Here is a 21,466-nt window from a genome sequence, read left to right on the forward strand (position 1 = left end):
GTTAAGAGGAGCAAATGCAAAGATTTATTCTCTGATAGTCAATAACTTCTGTTACTCACTACAAATAAAAGTTTAAATAATTAGGAGGGGCTTTCTAAATCCTACCCTAGTTAAATGCTCTCAGGGGGGTCTTAAAAATGTGGGTTGAACTCTAGCCTCAACTCATCCCACTGTGATTACTGATTCATACTGTACATACAGCTACTGGGTTATAGGTATGTCACTGAAGCACAATACTTATTTTGCATGGGTGAGATATACTAATCTGAGATATCTTAATTTATATGATGCTGAAATCCAATCTGAGACTGGATTTTAGAGATATAAATACATGCTAGATGAATGCCAACAAGAGCCGCTTAGCTTGTTAATTTAATGTCTTTAAAGCATTCAATAAAATGTGTGTTTGCTATACATCCATGAGTAGAATGTCAATTCTCATTGCTGTCATTATAAACTTAAAAAGAGAGCCCGATAATTGTGTCCAGTAGAAAAAATAAATACATGAAGTCCATTTGCATTATTTCTTGATAGTAATTACATGAACAGTAAGGATCCTCTAGCTAAAGCAAAATGTAGCTTGATATGTATATGTTAAAATATAAACCCAGGAAACATATTTTGAACTATTTTTGTGATTAGAATGAATTTCAAGGCACAACAAAAAGGCATCTTAACATGTGCAGAGTGAGTCAGAGCATATTTTTTTTAAAAGAGCCTGATTTTAACAAGTGAAGTACTGAAGCTACATTTTACTCACAGTGCAGTAAATAAAGAGAAATAAATTGCTTCATTTTTGTTAGAAGCAGTGGCATTGCTGGGAGATTAGCTTAGTTTAGGCAGCAGGAATGGTCTTGCTGTTAAGGCATTTGAATAGGAATGAGGAGATCTGGATTCTGATGGATTTTTAAGGCCAGAAGGGACCATTATATCATCTAGTCTGTTTCCAGCTCAGTTACAGTCTTCCTGTGTGACTTTGGGCATGCCATTTAGAGTCTGATTTTCAGAGGTTCTTAGCAGCTACAGCAGGAATTGAAGTCAAAGGGAGATAGAGATGGTTAGCTCCTCTGAGAACCAGACCTAATTAAAGCTTGGCAGGAAATGGTTTTTCTTTCTTGCAAAAATTGTTGAGATTAAAACAAAAAAAACCCTCCATCCCAAATCAGGAAGAAAAGTTAAAATCTTGAATATTTTTGCAAACTGAAGATCTTCCCCTCACGGGAAATTCTGTTCAGGTCAATCAAAAACTTTAATTTCAATTTTGACATTTCCCCCCTTTTTTAACTTCCCTTAGTCTAAATCTACTAAAATTTCAAAACAAAAATTGTTTCTACTAAAAAACTGGAAACTTTCTGTTTCAAAATGTCAAAGCAGGGTGTTTTGACTGTTTCAAAACGTTTTTTCCCCAAACATTTTTTGAATGGGGAGATTCATCAAAACCACACATTTCTCATACAATTTTAGTTTCAGTGAATCTGCATTTTTTAGCAAAAATATTGCAGACTAGCTGTAGGCCTAATACTGCTCTGTGCCTCAGTTTCCCAATCTGCAAAATGGGAGTAAAGATCATTCTTTGCCTCAGAATGTTGTTGTAGGGCTAAATTAACTATTTTTTTCCCTCAAGTGCACTGATACTCATGGACTTTAAGGCCATTAGAGACTATCATGATAATCTATACTGACCTCCGGCACATTCCAGGCCACAGAACCTCATCCACCCCCTCTTACAGTAGGCCCATAACCTCTGGCTGAGTTACTGAAGTCCTCATATCTTCTTTAAAGACTTCAAGTTACAGATAATCCACCATTTACTCTAGTTCAAATCAGCAAGAGACCCAGATCCTACACTTCAGAAGACGGCAACCCCCACACCCCAGGTTTTTGCCAATCTGCCCTGGAAAAAAATTCCTTCCTGACCCCAAATATGATGATAAGTTTGACCCTGAACATGTGAGCAAGACCCACCAGTGTGACACCTGGGAATGAATTTCTCTGTAGTAACTCAGAGCCTTCCTCATCTAGTGTCCAGTCTCTGGACATTGGAGATATTTGCTAATAGCAGTCGCAGATGGCAATCTCATGGTACCATCCCCTCCATAAACTTATCAAGTTCGGTCTTTTTTGCCCCACTGCTCCCCTTGAAAGGCTTTCCCACAACTTCACTCCTCTGATTATTAGAAACCTTCATCTAATTTCAAGCCTACATTTATTGGTGGCCAGTTTTTATCCGTTTATTCTTATGTCCGCATTGGTCCTTAACTTGAATAATTCTTCTCCCTCTTTTGTGTTCCCTCTAATGTATTTATAGAGAACAATTCTATCTCCCTTTGTTTTGTTTGGCTACACAAGCCAAACTTTTTAAGTCTTCTCTCATAAGGTAGGTTCTCCATTCCTCTAATCATCCTAGCAGCCCTTCTCTGCACCTGTTCCAGTTTGTTTTCATCTTTCTTAAACATGGGAGACCAAAGTTGCATACAGTATTCCTGATGAGGTCACACCATTTCAATGTCTGTTAATAAATGTTAATGATAAGAATTCCCTTATCATGGAAAGACAAATAAAATATTACCTGGGTTTACTGTGAGATTCCAAGTGAATATCTGCATTTGAGGACGCATGACCACTCCACTTTGGAGCCTGGGGCTGAGTGACAAGACTGGTTTTGATGATGTCTATCTCCTCCTGGGTTATTAATATTAAATGACAGTTCTGGAAAAGACTCTGGCCAGAAGGGAGCTGTAGCCATGGGGCGTGAGAAGAAATGAGCTTGGTAATAAGGACCAGGCAAAATAAATAAGATTTGGGAGTATATCTAGCAAAGAAATGAAGTTTCTATGGATGTGATGAGATCTATATTGTCCATTACTTACTAGACTAAATAAAGTCCAAAGCCCACTTTTGGATAGCGTGACTTCCTCTCATGCTCTGTATCTATTCATTCAGCTTTTGTCTGCAACCCAGAAAAGCTATTTGCAATCTATGTTATCTCTGTAAACAACTTGTTGCCCACATTTCAGTAACGTATTTTCCTTGATATCATCCAGCTGCTAGTTTCTAATTTTGCCTTGTATGGGGCCCTTGGAATAACTACTTCTCTTCAAGCTACTCTTTCATCCTTCTGATTGTGTCTACACTCCCCTGCTTCTCTACAGTTGGCTTCAGAAGTGCATTTACTGTGTAATCTAGTCTGTTCTGTCTTGTCTTTTCTCTTTAAACATAAAAATCCTTAAGCAAATGTAAAGCGCTCTGGTTAACCCTTAAGGAAGCATTATCACAAGTGTACATAGCTTGGTTCTTTCTAGTTTTTAGGTATTTGGAGGGTCTTTGTTTATATAACCAGATGACATCTTGTAATCAATAAACTGGCATCTGGCAGTTTAGTTTCTCCGCTTCATTTTCTATTCAGGATTAAAATTGCCAGAGATTCTTGTAACTTCCTTCTGAATGGCATTTTTAGCTACCTTTCTGTCCCATCCCATTGTTTCCACATTGCTTTTTGTTTAGTCCTTTGTCCTGCTTTTCCAATTGCTGCGGCTATTTTTGCTGTTTTCACTTTATTCCCTCACTGTTTTATTGCTGTGCTGTTGTTGTTTTCCCCCCTCATTCTTTCCATGCCTCTTGGAACCAGATTTCAGCAAATGGAGACTCCCCATTACCTGTGGAAAATACTGCAGCTGTTAAACCGACACTTTTATCCAAGCTTTCACTATTTTCTGTCCCTATATATAATCACTTAATTTGCACCACTTCACTCCCTCCTGCTAGAAAAGGGCAGCCATCAGGATCCTTTTTATACTGAAGCTCGTTCTCACTCCCTTTCTCTTATTTACACACGAGCTATGATTCTGGCTTTTCCACTAGGTTCTATTTTTTGAATAAGTTCAGCCCTGGTCCAGAGGGGGGTAAGAAGTCATTTAGCATTTATGTTAGCAGCTTGGTTTTGACAAAGCAGAGAGTGGTTATATTGTCAAACTGCATGGGGAGATTTTGAGATATAGGTTGAATTGAAACCATCAAACTTGAATCATGAAACCTGCTGTGAAAGGGCAGAGTCACCTAGTTGAGGCGGGGAATAAATTTTCTAGGATTTACTAAACAATAGAAATCAATCTTTTTAAAAAATGGCTTCTGTTAAGGTTTTTGTATAGCTTGGTCAGTATAATGTATTATTATTATTTATTAAAGTTCATCATTAGGGAGTTGTTTTTTTAGCGATTTTTTTTAAATAAGGATTTCCTGCCTTTTCAGTTTATCATTATGAAAATTTCATCAGAGACAAGAACTTGTTTGTTAAGCCTGTTTATCAAGAATATGTGAAACAAAAGAATAGTCTATAGCGCTCTCTGTTTTTATGAGTGTGGGGGGGCAGATTGCTATCTAATTATATGAAAATAGTCTTGCATTCCCATGAAATTACTGAATATTTTCTTTTCTTTTGTTGTTGTTGTCAGGTTGGGATTGATTATGCTAGTTAAAAGGACAGTTATATTCTTGCTAATTATTTTTCTCTTAAAAATATTGCATGAGCTTGTTCTACCATTGTGTCATACTCTCTCAGAACACACATTTAAAAGGAGCAGAGAATGGCAACCCGATGGGGTTTCCCTGTTGAGCCTTCTTGCTAACATGTTGCTCTATAATCAGCAGCAGTTATGCGCTACGTTGAAGAAGATTTTGGCTTCCAGCGTTCTCATCCTATAGGCTTCCATCTTTCTCTGAGAAAAGCTGTGCAAAAGCTAAGGAGAGACAGTGGGGACAGGGAACTATAGTGTAGCTGAAAAGCACATAGACGCTCAGAAACCAGTTGTGGTCAATAATGAAACATTTACTATGTCAATAAATATTTGATAATATGCTGGGAAAATAAAAGATTTAGTTTTGTTGTGTTTCATATTTTGACTGCCCTCATGGTCCCGATTTGAGTCAGGAAAAAGAGCTGCATTTTATAATCCATGACAAATTCATTATCTACATGTGGCTTTTGTTTGTGGTGAGAACTGCCCTAACACAACTAACAGAGCATTTAAACTAATAATATTTTGCTACAGGAACATCAGACTGTAGATTATCTTTTCAGCTAACTTTTACATCAATACCTGTTTGCATAATGATGGTGACATACCTATCTGCTTAGGTAGACAAAGTGTGCTAACTCTTATAAACTAAGTAAGTGTAGAAAGGAAGCTTTTCTGACCATAAATTATCTCAAATATTTTACTTTACTTCAATTTGTTGCTGTAGTCAAGACTTTATTATCTCATAATCAGATAATTGTTGGTCTTGTTGTTTATCTTGCTTTATTAAAGTCAATTACATGTGATTTATTAGTTATTAGAAAGGTATAAATAATAAACTTGTAGGCTAGTGGTAAATTAGCATTTTAATTGGACTTCCAATAAATTGTCATACAATGAATGCATAATTAGATATAAGAAATAATATACCACAGTAAAACTCACCTTCTGAACATTCAGGACATATTAATATAGGTGGGGTTGATAGCACTGCCTATTATTCAAGTAATCTGTCATTTCCCATTCTAAAACCCAGGTTTAAATTGCTTATAACTTTGCTAAACTTTAGCTGTTCAGTCTGAAATTTTCCATGCTGGGTGTCTGTCTCAGGTGTAATCCTTCTGGAAAATTTCAGCCAAAATAGTCTAGCCACTTTCAGGAATGAAGCCAGGGAAAAGTACATTGTTTTCCCATGTAAAAAAAAATTCTGGTGGCCTTTTCTTTGAATCTCTCCAGCACCTCCATGTTTTGAAGCAAGTACTTGAAATTTGACAGGGATGTGGGGTATGTGTCACGGATGTGCCTTTTGCAGTTCCCATGAAAATCTGCCTGAATTTGGCCTAGTAATAAGTATCTGAAAAATTGCAGTTCAGAGATGCTCATTAGAGACTTAGATTTTAGCAGCTAAATTCCCTAAAGGTTTCCTACTGAGCATGCTTGAGCTGAAGGTCAGCATTACTTTCCCTGCAATTGTACCTCTGGGCTATGGTGGGCTATCTGGGGCTGAGGTCAAGGCCAAGCAACTGAATCTGAGAGCAGGGAGCCTGTCTCTTTAGTGCTCTCAGTGATTCGCCTCTGCTGGGCTCAGGCAGCATGGAGGAGAAAATTGCCTGACTCAGATGCAGAGGGGACAAAAGTTGGACCTGTTTGGGGGTGGTGAGAGTAGATTGAGATGAGGAGTTCGGGTGGAGACAGGGACTGGCGTGGCAATGAGACTAGGACACAGAACCAAGGGTAGGGGCATTGAGATTGGATGAGGAACCTGGGGAAGGAGATTGGGATGAGATGTCAATGATTTGAGATTGGGAGAGTGACTAGAGGCAAGGGTGGGGAAAATAGTTTAGTTGAGGAGTCAGGAGTGGGGGAATCTGAGACTGGCTTAGCAAGGAGACTGGGGACAAGTCGGTGGGGAATATACTGGGAGAGGGAGGCTGGGAATGGCTGGTCAAGGAGATTGGAACTGGGAGTGTGGGGTGGGGAGGGGAGACTGGGAGAGAGAGTCTGGAATGGTGAGATTAAGACTTGCTGAGCAAAGAGACTGGGCCTGGGATGAAAATACAGAATAGTAGAGGCCAGGACTTGCTAGGTTAGGCAAATAGGACTGGAATGAGGAGCCAGGAGTGGTGAAGAAACAGGACTGGGACAGGGACAGGTTGGAGAGGGGTCAAAAGGGACCATACTTGGGAAGAATGGGTAGGAAAAGTCTGTCCACTAAAGCTGTTGAAAAAATATTATGTGATCATGTAACTAGAGACTGTATGATAATGCATATGCACAAGGAGGCTGAGTTAAGGTTGCACAAACACCTTTAATTCTAAAATTTCCTAATTTCTGAATACTTGTCTTTGCAACCATCATAATGTGCTTTGGATGTAGTTTATATCTGTATATGTAAAATAAATATATAGAATTTGGGCCTGGTCCAGTGTCCACCGAAGTCCAGAGAGAGTCCCGCTGAGTTCAGATCCCAGAATCTCTGGGCTGCAAAGGAAATAGTTCATCTTTCCTTTTACAAATATAAATTTATTTCAGAAACAAAACACATCTTTTGTCCATAAGTTTGAGCCATATTGAATCAGTAGGTGATATTTCTATAAGTTCAACAGTTTCTGATTAGCTACTACTACACGAGTTTGTTCTGGATTTACTCTAATTGTGGAAAAAGCAGTGCAATGCTGTGAAAGAGTAGCTTTACCCAAATCAGAGATAGTAAAATGAGCTCATCTAGGCAGGGACTTTTTATATGTATGAATATCATCCAGCATTATGGAGCCCTGATGTCAACTGTGACCTCCAGATGCTTCCATAATGCAAATACTAATAAGATGAATACTGATCCTACAGTGGTCACACCAGCTGTCCAAAACCATTTGGAGGTTCTCATAATCTTTGTTGAGGTATTTTTGGATTATATTAGGAACATGCAAATAATAAAATATTAAGATTTGAACATTACTCAGATTTGGGTAGCCTGATGTTTGGATCATATTCAGAGCCCCCAATTTAAAATAATCAATTGTCCCCCCTTTGCAAGACTTCTCCCTCTGTCCTATGCCCTCCCATGTGCCTTTCTAACAGGTTGCCAGTACTCCATCTCCTAGACAGCCCCCAACACAATCAGTTGATGTCATCTGGAGGAAGGGGCTGTAACTTTCCAATCTCTTCTGTCTGACTGTTTCTTTCCCTTCACTGCTCCTTTTGGACACAGTAGGAAGCATTGTAATATTCACTGACATGGGCAGCCAAATAAAACATCCCTGAGTGGCCCAGGCGTCGGCCAATTATGAGAAGCTGACTAAATCATCACCCTGTCCTGGTCTGCACCCTCACTTGAAACTGGGGGGTTTCAAAGTGAGGACCAGCATGTATTCCCCCACCCTAAAATCCTAGGGTAGGTCTCCTTCGCCGCCACCAGTCAGGTTAAAGTGTCTGACACACTGCCTGTGCCCCAAGCTTCCCCTGGGGAACCCAGATTCAAACCCCTTCAATCTCTACACACAGGGAAGCAGCCCACTTCCCCCCTCTCTCTCTCCTAGCCACTTTGGAGAGATATACACCGAGTCAAATCCTTGACTCAACACAAAGAGGGACTCACTTCCCCCCTCCCCTTCCCTAGTCCTGGAAAGAGATAACTGATTCAAACTGCTTGAATCAAACCCAGGAGGACTGTCTCTTCCCCCTCCCTTCTCTGCCTGGAGATAAGCTGTCTCACCACCGAGAGAGAATGTCTCAGCCCCTTCCCCTATATCCACAGTAGAAGGGATTTAATCAAATCTTTATAGAAAGAATTTATTAAAAGAAAAACAAGAAAATACAGAATCTCTATGAGTCCAAGCTGGCCACTCATAGGGTATAACCTTGCTAAGTTCTGGAGAGAATCCTCTCTCTTTCTCAGTACAACGATACAGGTAGAATTAAGAATAATCAATAACAAACACACAGAATTGCAAGCATAGGATTATTAGGTGAGGACACAAAGTATCTTTCTAATACTCACTATCTTGACTAGAAGAAATTAGTTCAGAAAGGTGGAAGCTGGTAGACTTGATTAAAACATCTGGACTCTTGTAACTCCAAACGGCCAAAGACAACACCCCCCCCAAACAGAGGGAAAAAGTTCCCTCCTAGGAGTTTCAAATTCTCTTCCCTGATTGGTCCTCAGGTCAGGTGCCCACCAGGTACTATGCTTTAACCCTTTACTAACTATTTATGACACACCCAGACCATGGGCTTGTAAGAATTCAAGATTCCCCCTTCTGACTCTATAATGACAATTATAATAATACACCTCCAGCCAAGCTTTAAGGAGAACTGTGGTTGAGGAATGGGTAATATGCTTTGGTAGTGATCTCTATGAGTTTTTATAGTTTGGATAAACATCCAGACTAAACCTTATTAGGTAACTGCCCTCCCCAGATTTATATGGAGCATGACTCTCTTGAGGCTGGTTTATATCATGCTTTTATAGTTTGGCCGTTGCAATAGTTTGTAATTTGCTGTTATACGTAGAATGGCTGAATCCATGCTTGGGGTTTGTATCTTTCTTAACATTATTCCCTGGTTTTCATAGGCCAGAACACTTTAGTATAAATGAGAATCAAGCCCATAGTCTGTATCTTAAAAATCAGTAACGCATATGGATACACTATTGGGAAACAGGCTGGCTTATGTGCTGTCATACCATAAATAGATAATAATGAGAATCATTATGCCATCAGTTTCAATATTCACTCAAATGCTGGCTACAGGATCCAATATTGCTTCCTGTGGAAGCAGCATGTACATAAGTGTATACATTCATTCTCATCTGACCAGGTCAGCACATATGTGTCCATGCATATTTGTGTGTCTGCATAGAATCCTATAAATATAGGGCTGGAAGGGACCTCCAGAAGTCATCTAGTCCATTTCTCCATGTTGAGGCAGGATTAAGTGTACCTCAACCATCCCTCACAGGTGTTTGTATGTCTGCACAATTAATATAGGGGTGTGTGTGTGTGTGTGTGTGTGTGTGTAGTTGTTTGTGTTCTCCTATCCTTCCCCATTTGACAACATTGTCAAAGATAGCAGCTGTAATACTATCGTGACAAATTTCAAATGCATGAAATTGCAAAATCATTCTGTATTATGCTAGACATCAATGTTACAAGTTGATCTGCAAGAGATTTTCAGGAATGCATGTGGAAATTCATGGAAATTTATTTCTGGAAAACTTGAAAGCCATGCAAATGAACTGGTAAAGATTTTCATGTTAACTTGCACAAAAACATATTTACTGGTTTCAACCAACACTTTCTCTAATGGATTATCATTGTACAGCTATTTATCATGGTGTTTTTCTAACTGAGAGAGAATGGAAAAATTAAGTATGCCCTCACACATTTCTACTTGGCTGTGAAATGTGAGGCTCTTAATGTTATATAACTGTAAATACAACAATATTCCTTTAGGATTAATGCTTGGTTCAGGACCTACACAGGAATTTGTCATATGTCTGGTTTTGTCTTACTTTATCTAACTTGAAAATTCTACACTAGCTGTTTAAAATTTCACTTTACTATGTCCAGGCATGTGGGTCACAGGTTAGGGTAAATCTGCTTTAAAATAGTGATATTATACCAGCATAATTATATTATAATCAATATTTCAATCCTCTTCACAATGCATATTTTAGTCCTCTTCCTCCTACTGATAGAGCAGTCACCTTCCCAACGGCTTTTGATTTTGGCTGGCCGCAGAACTGATGTTTACATTTTTAAATTCAGGATGTGTTTGACAGCCAATTGCTGGAAGAGAGCTTTCTATTCAGACTGTCAGTTTTGCACATTCTGTGGCCTTAGACAAAGCGCTGACCTCCCAGATGTTCAAACACTGAACTGTGACCTTATGTCTGAACAATTGTTACTTTCACAAAATTGTACTTTTCCATTTGCAGGTTAATTCTGTAATATTATGAAATAACAAAATACATTCTACCTGTATGGAAATTCTGATACTAAGAAGGAAGACACATTGATGTATTACCTCTGGCAACCTACCAGTCATGGTGTGCAGAAGTCAGTGTGGTAAAAGCAGCTAAAAGCATAGCATTTTGGCAATGGGTTCAGCAGGATAATGCAGAACTGTAAAATCATGACAACTTAAATATGCTTAAGTAAATAGAAACATTCTGTCACCTTTGACCTAACTGGCCTATTGTGTTTTTCTGCCTTTGCTGATCTAGGCTACAGCTTGTCTGGTGTGACAGATATAGTAAGCAGCCTTCAAATTACTGCTGTGGGTACACAGTGATTAACTTTATATTTTATTCTGCAATCCTAAGAGTGTGTATTATTAGATATTACTATAACATTCACTTGAGAAAATCATTTGAAAAACACAAAAAGGTCTTAATGTTCAAGTCTGATGTTCTCTCTGCCTGAGTATATAGAGTAGCAAGTTATAATAAGACTTTTAGAAGAGGAAAATAAAAATACAGCTCAAAAATATAGCACATAAGAAATAAATTCAGTGTAAATAAATAGAAGAATATTAAAGAAACTTAAAAAGGGGGGCACATTGGATGGGATTGTCCAAACTCCTTCTAGAGCGGTGCATAGAGGCATTCCTGTACGCATTGGCCTTTGTTTCTCCTAAATGGAGAGTGGTATGAGGTCTCTGTGACCTCTCAAACCTTATCCTCTGGATGTCACGGGATGTGTTCCAGAGGTCTGGGTCTCAGTCTGGGTCCAGGTTCATAGCAGGAACGAGAGATAACAGCTGGCCAGGTTGGGGATGGGAGTAGGCAAGTAAAGGTTGGGGTTCCAAACCTCAGTTAAGCTGAAATAAATAAATACAACCAATATGAGGCTGTATTATCTTTTCTGCTCTCTATCCCCAGGAGTTCTGGGGACAGCTGTAACCTGGGTACCATAGCTACCATGGAAATATGCTGTTAGGGTCTGTGTCAGGGGCCAGAGGTGGTGAAGCCAAATACCCCTGGCAGAGGAGGTCTTCCCTGCTAGGTGCAGGACTGGTGATGCCAAATCCTTACCCTCCCAAAAGCCCCCTTCAAAAGGGGAATCCTACGGTAAGTTGGGAATGGTCTTGTAATGCGTTCGATGAAGTGGGCTGTATCCCACAAAAGCTTATGCTGAAATATATTTGTTAGTCTCTAAGGTGCCACAAGTACTCCTGTTCTTTTTGCAGATTCAGACTAACATGGCTGCTACTCTGAAACTTGAAATGACAGTGTGTGTGGCCAGTGTGTCCCATGACCTGGCTATTTTCTGGCTGATACGAAGTAGCCAGGAGGAAATTAGGGAACCACTTGATGCCCTAACCAGCAGCGGGGACTGAGGCAGCCCTTGGCAGGCCCAGCATTGTTTGTGTGTGTGTGGGGGGGGGAGGTGCATGATGATAGTATGAGGGGTTCAAGCGTGGCACAGGAATGAATTCAGGGCTATGCGATTTGCCCAAGGCCATAGAGCCAGTCAATGTTACAGTCAGTTTCTTGGCTCCCCGTCCTTGCTCTATTTTTAACCCACAGCTCACTCTGATCCCACAGAAGGAGATAGTGAGAGGTAAATGGTAAAAAGATGTTTGTGCACAGTTGAGGCATGAATCTAAACACACACTGAATTAGCAAATCAAATGAAATAAAAAAGCTACGGCAAAGAATAAATTGAAACATAAAAGAAGGCATCCAGAATCAAAGATGTTGTAATTGACAGTGTAGGAAACGGAGGCAGAGAAAACCAGTGATTACACTATTGGAGGAAAGTATTAGGGGTATTATTGCTTTACTTCTCTTTGAATATGGTTATGAAACTGCAGCTGAACAGGAAAGTCAATTGAGAAATACTTTAGTTACATGATCCTAATATCTTAAGCGAAACCATAAATACCCCGTGGGCATTTTCCTTCTCATGTTAAGAGTTGGAAGTACTGATGTTAACTTCAGTGAGAACAAGGCTGTGCCTCATGTTTGCCATTACTCTGTGGTAATGCAGAATATTTGGTTTTCCTCCCCCTATTATGCTGATATAATTCCCATTACTATTAAAGGGACCAGCACCTCCATGAAGAAAATAATAGATTCTATTGAATTTAAATTACAATCACTTTATTAATTCCACATTGTGTACAAATGAATTGCAGCCTGTCTTATGGAGTTTAATGCTGAATGATCCTTTATACCTTGGGTTGTTGATGAGCACACACATCATCTTGTGTCACAACTCACCAAAAATACAAAGCAAAGTTTTTTTTACCACCTAATTGTTTTCATATATCTAGCAAAACCAGAAGACACGCAGGAAGAACAGACAGATGACTAGGAAAAGGATCACAGCATGAGAAAGGTGTTATAATTATTGGAAGCAGTGATGTATATAAATGAATGCAGAAGCCACTGAAATCTTTCAGTATGTTTTACAGAATGAGCTAGAGTGCCTTAGAACCCACAGGGACTTGTGAAAGAGTCCAGAAAGAAACTATGTCTCTGGGTTCATTAAATGTGATCTGCCTCTGAAATGAAGGATTCCCCTTCTGGACTTCCATACCAGGCACAGAAAAGGGGAAAAGAAAGAGCATTAGGATAAAATATAAAGTTTCAGAGAGGGAAATGGAATCAATGCTTTACCACTGATCCCTTTAAGAAATATACTTAGAAATTCTAAAATTTCTAAAAAGCATGTGGTTCTTTCTCGGAAGAATGATGCAAGGCTTTAAAATGAAGTTTAAAATGCAGATTGTGTAATTTCCTTTGAAAGAAGTGATGGGTAATTCCTTTGTAATTATACATGGATGAATTAATTATTCTCTAATGAACTCAAATAAAACTTCATTTCATGGTGCAGTCTTTTCTTTTCTTAATTAAAAATATCCAAGAGCATATTTCTAATAGACTGTGATTTTTCTCTTTTGGATTATTGCTGCAGTTATGCTTGTTTCACCCCTAATATGTTGACATTGGGTTGGCAGATCCTTTGTTTAGACAATCCAGCTCATTACAAGCTGGATTATGTCTCAAATAGTACCTGGGCACCAGGGTCAGAAATGTCTCTAAGGGGCCAATCCTACTTTTGCTGAAGTCAGTGGAAAGATTCCCTAAGAGCATTATTTCCTTCTCCCCCCATTCTGTACAGCCGCACGGCTTGCAGTCACAATGTGGCTAGGGAGCACAGTTGCTGCTCCAGGCTACTGATCCCGAGAGCGTATAGCCTCTAAGGCAGGGAGGATACTCTTGACAGAAGAGTCATGGCCACATCCATCCTCACACTGGGCAGATGAGGTGACTGAAAGCAGAAGGGAGTACATTTTACCATCTGCCAAAAGCACAGTGGATCTCCCACTGGATCCCAGAACTGAAGCTAGAGACTCAAGAACAATTATGGTTGATTTCTCCCATGGTTGTGCTGCAGTGGGTGACCACACATCTAGTTCTGGTTTTTTTTCCAAAAACCACAAATACATAAAGGAGTTATAAAATTATACAGATTTAGCCAAGAAGTTGAACTTCTATAGGCTATGACCATTTAATATGAATTGAATAATCAGCATTCCAGTGTATTACTTTTTTTTATTGTACAGTGGTACTTTTAAATCTACAAAATAGAAAGGTCCTTAGAGCAAGTATTTGTCTCTGCAATTTCTCTCCTGCATTGATGGTAATTTTGTGTTTGTAAGGCATGTATGTGTAAGACTATAAATATATGCTATATATCTGACTAAATGTGTTGGCAACACTCTTTTGTATGTGTTCATTAATTGATGAATAATTAAGTTAGTATTGTGGCAGTACAATACATATGATATTAATAATATTGAAGTCACTGATCATCAGCTGTATTATACAAATGAATATTAGTTATTGTGGGATTCAGTGTTCATTGTTGGGTGAAATTTGTCTTGATGTGGAGAAGTACTGTAAGGCACTCTGTGCTACTTAAGACCTGTGTTAAGGCCATATGGGGGTTTCAGAGTATTAACACAAGACATCTGTCTCACCATTGGGACCAGAGGTATGCTACGGGGAGGATGCAAGGACAATCTAATGGCAATTAGCGTATGAATATGTTGGATAGAGGAACTGTGTGGTTGCTACTTCAAGGGAAGGAGATGTTTGCCTTTACATCTCTAAGCCTGGCCAGGAGTTGAGAGAGATTTCACTGCCCTGGGACTTCTCTGTCAGAAAGTATAATAAATTGGGTCTCATGCAAGGGAAGTAAATGTCAACATTTCTGGATAGAATGAAGTTTTTCATTAAGTGTATATTCCTCTTAATTCAAGGATCATGTCGAGTACTGGAATCTAGGCGGTAAATATTAATTTTCCCTTCATTAAATATATGTTTTTGTTATAATTCTCAATACCACTCTGAAAAATAGGAGGCCAGGTTCAGGCACAAATGTAATGGATAAAGGTACAGGTGTGGAAAGCAGTTTCATATTTCCAACATTTGTGAAGACTTTTCAGCAGAAACTCAGATTCATTTATCCTCTTGATTATGCCTCTCTATCAATTCACCTAGACCCCATATAATTATGAGTTTAATGATCTTGAACCTTCACATGAACGCAGCCTGCTGAAGCTTGACAATTGCTTTTTATTATCATTCACATCTCGTACAACAGAGGGAACATTAGTTGGAAAAAAATAATATGCTCTCTGACTTTGAACATCACTTAATTTTGTGCTTTGAAGCTATAAGGTGATGATGTCAGGTAGATCCTAAATCAAAACAATATAATGATTTAGAAACATTGGTACCTATGTAGGTCATTTATTATAATGTTTCCATATTAAAGCTCTTTAATATCTCAGAAAGCTGTTTTGACCTTTGACTTTGGATACTCACCATAGGATGAACAAAATTCGTATAAATGCAACATTTATCATTTGCTTTATAGTAAAGGGCTGGGAACATATGATTGTCAGTGACCAGGTTGGAGCAAGAGTCTGGTCTACCTGTTAGAGCTGGATCCAGGGTGGGGTAGGCATGGGAGCAAAGCCAAGGGTCAGAGTCAGAATCCAAAGCCCTAAAGCCAAGGGTTAACTGGAGTCGCAGTCAGAAGGAGAAGAGGATCTAAGCCAGGAATCAGAAGTCAGGAGGAAGCTGGGGGCTAGAACAAGTACAGGCGGAGGCTGGAGCAGGAGCTGGTACAGGCTGGGGCTGAAGCAAGGCTAGAGAGGGCAGAGGCAGGGATAGTCTAAAGCACAGCTGCAGACTAGGACTATGCTGAGCAGCCACTGGACTGCTGGTGCTATTGAGTTTAAGTACCAGCCAGCCTGCTGACTCCTGCAACCAATCAGATGCCACAGTCCATCAAACAACTTATATCAGAACCAGCTGCGTTCACTGGGTTGCCAGGAGACTGGCTCTGCTGCAGACTGGTGCCTGACACTATTTTTTTGGCCCAGATTAATCTTTGGGGGGGGGGGAGTTAAATGTATTTTCCATTGATCCTAATCAATTGCAGCTTAAAGGTTATAAAATGCTTCTGGGCACGCCTACCTCTTTTAGGCACATTTCCAATGTGCTATTATTAACCATGAGCTGTATTCAGTCCAAATGTCAATGTCTCACTAGTTTGTGATTAAAGAACTTCTGCAAATCTTCCATGGCTCTAGATTTCTTTGCCTTCACCTTGTCCTGTTAGTCAGAGTCTATGACTCCTGTTCTTCACATACAAGCATTCCTGTTGAATGCATCTTCTAAGGTGACACTGATCTTCATGGACTCCTTCAGCATCTCTTACAACCATTTTCTGGGTCGTCCTAGCTGTATTTGCCTTATGATAGCTCTTGTAATCTCTGGCCAAGAAATCCTATGTCTTATCTCACGTTACCCAACCATCTCAGTTCATGCTCCCTCAGCTTTTTCATGATGGGAGCTACTTGTATCATGGCTTGTATCATTTCTCTGTCAGCTGTCAGCTCTCATCTCACACAGCATCCACCTGAGCATTCTCAGTCAGTAGTGTGAAGTAGTTATTCTTCTCTCCTCTTCACTGGCTAGCATTCCAATCCCTACATTATGGATGGCCCAATCATGGCTTTATACACATTAATTAACATATTCTTATTGCAGAGAATTCCCACCAACTCCCTGCATTTGCACCAAGCGCTCTTCATGAGACTCCTAATGTCCACATCCACGTGCCCATCATCGCTCATTACTGAACTGAGGTATTTAAATTTTTGCACAGAGGTTAACTCTATATCACCTAGTTTTACTGGTTTCTCATTGTCCTTCTCAATGAAGCATTGCATGTATTTCATTTTTTGTTGGCTAACCCATAAACCATTTTCTTCTCATACACTCCTCCATCATTCTAGATCCTTTTCCATTTTGTATTTATCTTTGCAACACAATATAATATCATAAGCACAATGCATACTGCATGGAGTCTCTTCCCCAATCTCCTGAATGAAAGTGTCCATTGCAATTACAAATAGGAATGGACTTAAGACTGATTTTGGATATAGACCCACCCTCACTGTGAATGGATCACTGTAGCTGCAGCTGCTTCTCAGTGGTGTTGTACTGCCCCCCTACATGTCCATGATAATCTGAACATATCTGGTAGATCGCGTGGTCATAGACCACCATATCAATTCTCTAGAAACTCTATCATAAGCCTTCTCCCGGTGTACACTAAATGCTATTCATTGTGATTCTTCCTGTAATTCTATTGTTTACCCTCCTGCCATAAACCCGAATTGACTGTCATTTATTTTGATGCTTTAGTCACTTACGTCTTTTCCTGATAATTCTTTCCAACCATTTAATTGTATGACTCATTAACCTTATGAGTCTGTAATTCCTCTGCACATACATTTCACACTTGAAGATAGATACCAGCATGGTCGTCTTCTGCTCATTGGGCATTTTTCCAGTTTTGGGGACTAAATGGTTGAAGTTTATCATCATCACGCCCCCTCAAGGCCTAATGCTTTAAATGCCACAATTGGTACACTGTATGACCTCACTGCCTTCCCATGTTTCATCTTCTTCAGTGGAGTCTCAGTCTCTACCTTGGTGACAGATCTTGTGAGGTTATTGATTGCACATACTTCTCTCAATGGTTAACTCAGTTTCTCTTAACTGAGCAGTTTCTCTAAAAAATCGCTGCCATCCCCTGCTGTCTTCCACCACTCCTCTTCCATGATTCTACACTTAATTAGCCAAATTCTGATTCACAAATCAAAGTGTTCTTTGTGTTTTTGCTCAGCTAGTTCTTATACTTAAGCTTTGACGGTTTGGCCACTCCTCATTAGCAAAGTCCCAAATATTAGCCAGTGTAGATGCATCAGAAAAATATTTTCAGGATTTTTTTTTTCAGAATAAGGCTTTGATTAGAAAGGCCTGTAAGCACACTTAAGTCAATCAGACATAAATTTGTGCCCAATTACTTTGCTGAATAGGGATTAAGTGCCCAAAGGCATATTCCAATATAACATCAATCTACTCAACTGAGCATGCTCAGAGAAAACACAACTCTACAAGGTGAATAATACTTAGTTCTGCTTCAGATGCACCCACGAAAGCTCATGCTGCAAAACGTCTGTTAGTCTATAAGGTGCCACAGGATTCTTTGCTGCTTCTACAGAACCAGACTAACACGGCTACCCCTCTGATACTTAGTTCTGCTTGTGCAGGGGGGAGAGGAACAGCCAAATCAGGAGGAAAGTCAGTCTTACATTATGTTGTTTGTTCTTAACAAACAAGAAAATCCTAAAAAGAGGGAAGAAAGACTGAGTTTTACACATTCAGCATGCACACGCATGCTCATGCTTGTGTTTGTGTGGCTGTGCTGGGTTAATAGCAGGGTGGGCAATCAGCCTATTCACAGAATCTGAAGTTTCGATATGTCCCTCTTTCTACTTTAAAAAAAATCTAATAATTTTTAAGGGCTTACCATACTAAAACATAAATCATCAGTGCATGGTAGATTGCCCATCAAAACACAGGGATGAAATCCTGGCATGTTTAACATCACTGAGGATTTTGCTATTGACATCAACGTTGTTGTTGGTTGTTGTGTTTATTAAAATCGTGCCTATGGGCTAATCAGGAACAAGCCTCTGTTGTGCTAGGCACTGTACAAATACAGAATAGTAGACTGTTCCCTGTCTGAAAGAGTTTACACTCTTAATAAAGAAGACTGACAAAGATAAGAGAGAGAGAGAGAACCTACAAACAGAGTGAGGGTTTGTGAATATCATACTAGTTTTGTGGGTTTTTGTTTGTTTTAGGTGGGGTTTTGATTGGAGGAGGACAGGGCAATAGAGAAGATGGAATGGAGGAAGAAAGAGGGGATGAAGGGCGGGTGGAGATAGATTGAGTTAATGGAGCCAGGATTTCACCCAGAAGATCTTTGTGGGACAACTAAGTTATCTGGCTCCATATGGCTGGAAGTCAAATAACAGATGCCAGCTCCAACTCTTCCCAAGATTCAAACTGATTGTCCAAAATTCAAACTACTGTATAAATCCTAAATCCAGCTCCAGAAGACCAAATTTGACTGCAGTTGTCTGCTGTGCTTATTGCAACATCTAGAGATGATGCTAGACAAGGTGCTCTAACATTGTTATGTAAACTGTCTCATCATTACTGGAGCCCAAGTACCTGAAAGCAAGGGTATGGGCTAATTTAACATTTGTGACCCAAAATTGAAAAAATATCTATGAAAGCACATGACTACATCATCATTTAGGTACATCAATTACAGGATAGGATGATAGCAAATTCTGTAAGGAATTTTTCCATCTCATTTTATCCTCTAATGAAGACCATTGTGAAAAGCAAAATCTGTTAGGTGATTGTTGCTGGTTACCAAGTTGTACAAACTTCTATCAGAACATCTTTTGTGAAGATGATGTGGAAGATATTTAATGCAAATGACACTCTTTTAAAATTATATTTTATATAATTTCTCTTACTAAATGTGTTCAAAGGATGTTAAATATGTACATAAACTAATCTTCCAGTGGGCTTAATATCAGTATAAATGAATTATAATAATATATTCATTCATTTCAATATATTGACATTAATAAACTTGATATAATAAAAGGCACATCTTACACTTGAAGATTAATTGATTATTTGATTTCACCTGGCATTTTAGGGTTGATCCAGAGCCCACTCGAGTGGGCTTTGGTTCAAGCACTTAGCTGAAAAGTATACGAGAAGAGCTGCTTGCATATGGATTTTTTCTATATTATTTCAGGGTTTTTTAATCTTATCTTCTCATTTTGTTGAAGCACTAAATACAATTTAAAAATCAGTTTTCTGATGGGAAGAAATTGTGAAGAAAAGTGTGCCCAACGAAAATAATCGTTCCCCATTTTTCTGGTAGCTTGCTTTCACAAAACACTCTTTCATGAATAACCCTTTGGGAATAAGGATTTAAGAGTCTTTTTAGTTCAGTTCAACAACTGAGTTAAAATGCAGTTGTAAGATTTTGGGTAATGCTGTCAATTAAAAACATTAACTCAGATGAAACTTGCCAAATGTGTTTAAGTCATTTTTAAACACCCATCACTTTCTGAAAATAAGCTGAAGTAATGCGTGAAAATAAGTAGCTAGATTTAAAAATATACCGGTATTATTGCTTATCCTTCATTTGCTCTTTGATCTAATTGGTTAAGGACATTTAGTGTTTGTTCATTTTGGCTCATAATATATCTGAAGACATTTACATTTAGAAATAGGGATTTAAATATATAAAACAGCTGCTTTTTAAATAGAAAGTCTAATTATGCCTATGATTACATTCAATTTTGATTAGTATGCATACAAGTCCTTACTCTCCTTGCATATTCAAGCTGAGATATGGATCGCTGGAGCTAAGATTAAAGTACAGAAGAATAACTTGGGAAATGCATGGCTAGACCAATGTGAAAAGTAAATGCTGTTTTTTAATCACTAAAATGCTTATTTGTCATTTTAGCTACACACAGACTTGGATCCTGGAAGCAGCAAAATCAAGTATATCCTGTCAGGAGATGGAGCTGGGACAATCTTTGTGATCAATGACAAGACTGGAGATATTCATGCTATGAAAAGACTTGACCGTGAGGAAAAGGCAGAGTACACGCTAACAGCACAAGCAGTCGATGGGGATACAAACAAACCTCTGGAGCCGCCTTCAGAATTCATTATTAAGGTTCAAGACATCAATGACAATGCACCAGAGTTTCTTGATGGCCCATATCATGCCACTGTTCCAGAAATGTCCATTGTGGGTATGTACACCTAAACATATAAAGAGCTTTGAAAAGTCACCCTTTAAAATAGCCCAGTGCATCAATGATGGAAAAAATATTTATTTCATTTCTATTTCATTTCTTTTAAATCCCTTCTTGACCAAAGTGCTCAACTGCAGTACAATAGGTTGAGACCCTCAGTAATAAGAAAAGGACTATGAGTTATATTAAATTGACATTCTTTGCACAATAATACTTCAGTGGCCCAAATTTATAGTCTGTTTATGATGTTGTGGAGTGTTGTTACTGAGGAGGATTTATCAAGATTTGTTCCAATATGCCACTCTAATCCTATTGATATTTTGTTGGTGTTTAATTATCTGTTTGTGTGTATTTGTACACAGATGTAGCACTTACAATATGTGGACACATACTCATTTATTTTCCTCCACGTATAACTATAATCAGCCAAAAACATGTTATGTCTGGAAACTGATGGTGGGCTTAACCACTTAGCCATATGATCTGAAAATGAGAGAGTTAAAATGGACAAAGAGAGAAAGCTGGGAAGAAGATGATGATGAAGGGAATGAATGTGGATGAAGGAAAGGAAAATAAGAAAATACATGCAAAATGTACTTGTTAATAGATTGTATTGGTAATGTGTACATTTATATTCCTTCATATGTTTTTGTGTGTGTGTGTGTGTGTGTGTGTGTGTCTTGGATGGGGATATGTTTGTTTCATTGTGCAAT

The 21,466-nt window shown here is 38.9% G+C and overlaps 1 protein-coding gene across 2 annotated transcripts in view; it reads left to right on the forward strand.

Annotated features, from left to right (window-relative positions):
* CDH8 (cadherin 8) overlaps window positions 1-21,466 on the forward strand; it is a 211,005-nt gene that overhangs the window by 53,520 nt on the left and 136,019 nt on the right. For both annotated transcript variants that reach the window (XM_044987732.1, XM_044987733.1), the window contains exon 3: window positions 20,456-20,750. In XM_044987732.1, coding sequence (XP_044843667.1) covers window positions 20,456-20,750 — 295 coding nt within the window. The remainder of the gene's footprint in view (window positions 1-20,455; window positions 20,751-21,466) is intronic.

Source organism: Mauremys mutica, chromosome 14, assembly GCF_020497125.1.
Source record: "Mauremys mutica isolate MM-2020 ecotype Southern chromosome 14, ASM2049712v1, whole genome shotgun sequence".
NCBI lineage: Eukaryota > Metazoa > Chordata > Testudines > Geoemydidae > Mauremys > Mauremys mutica.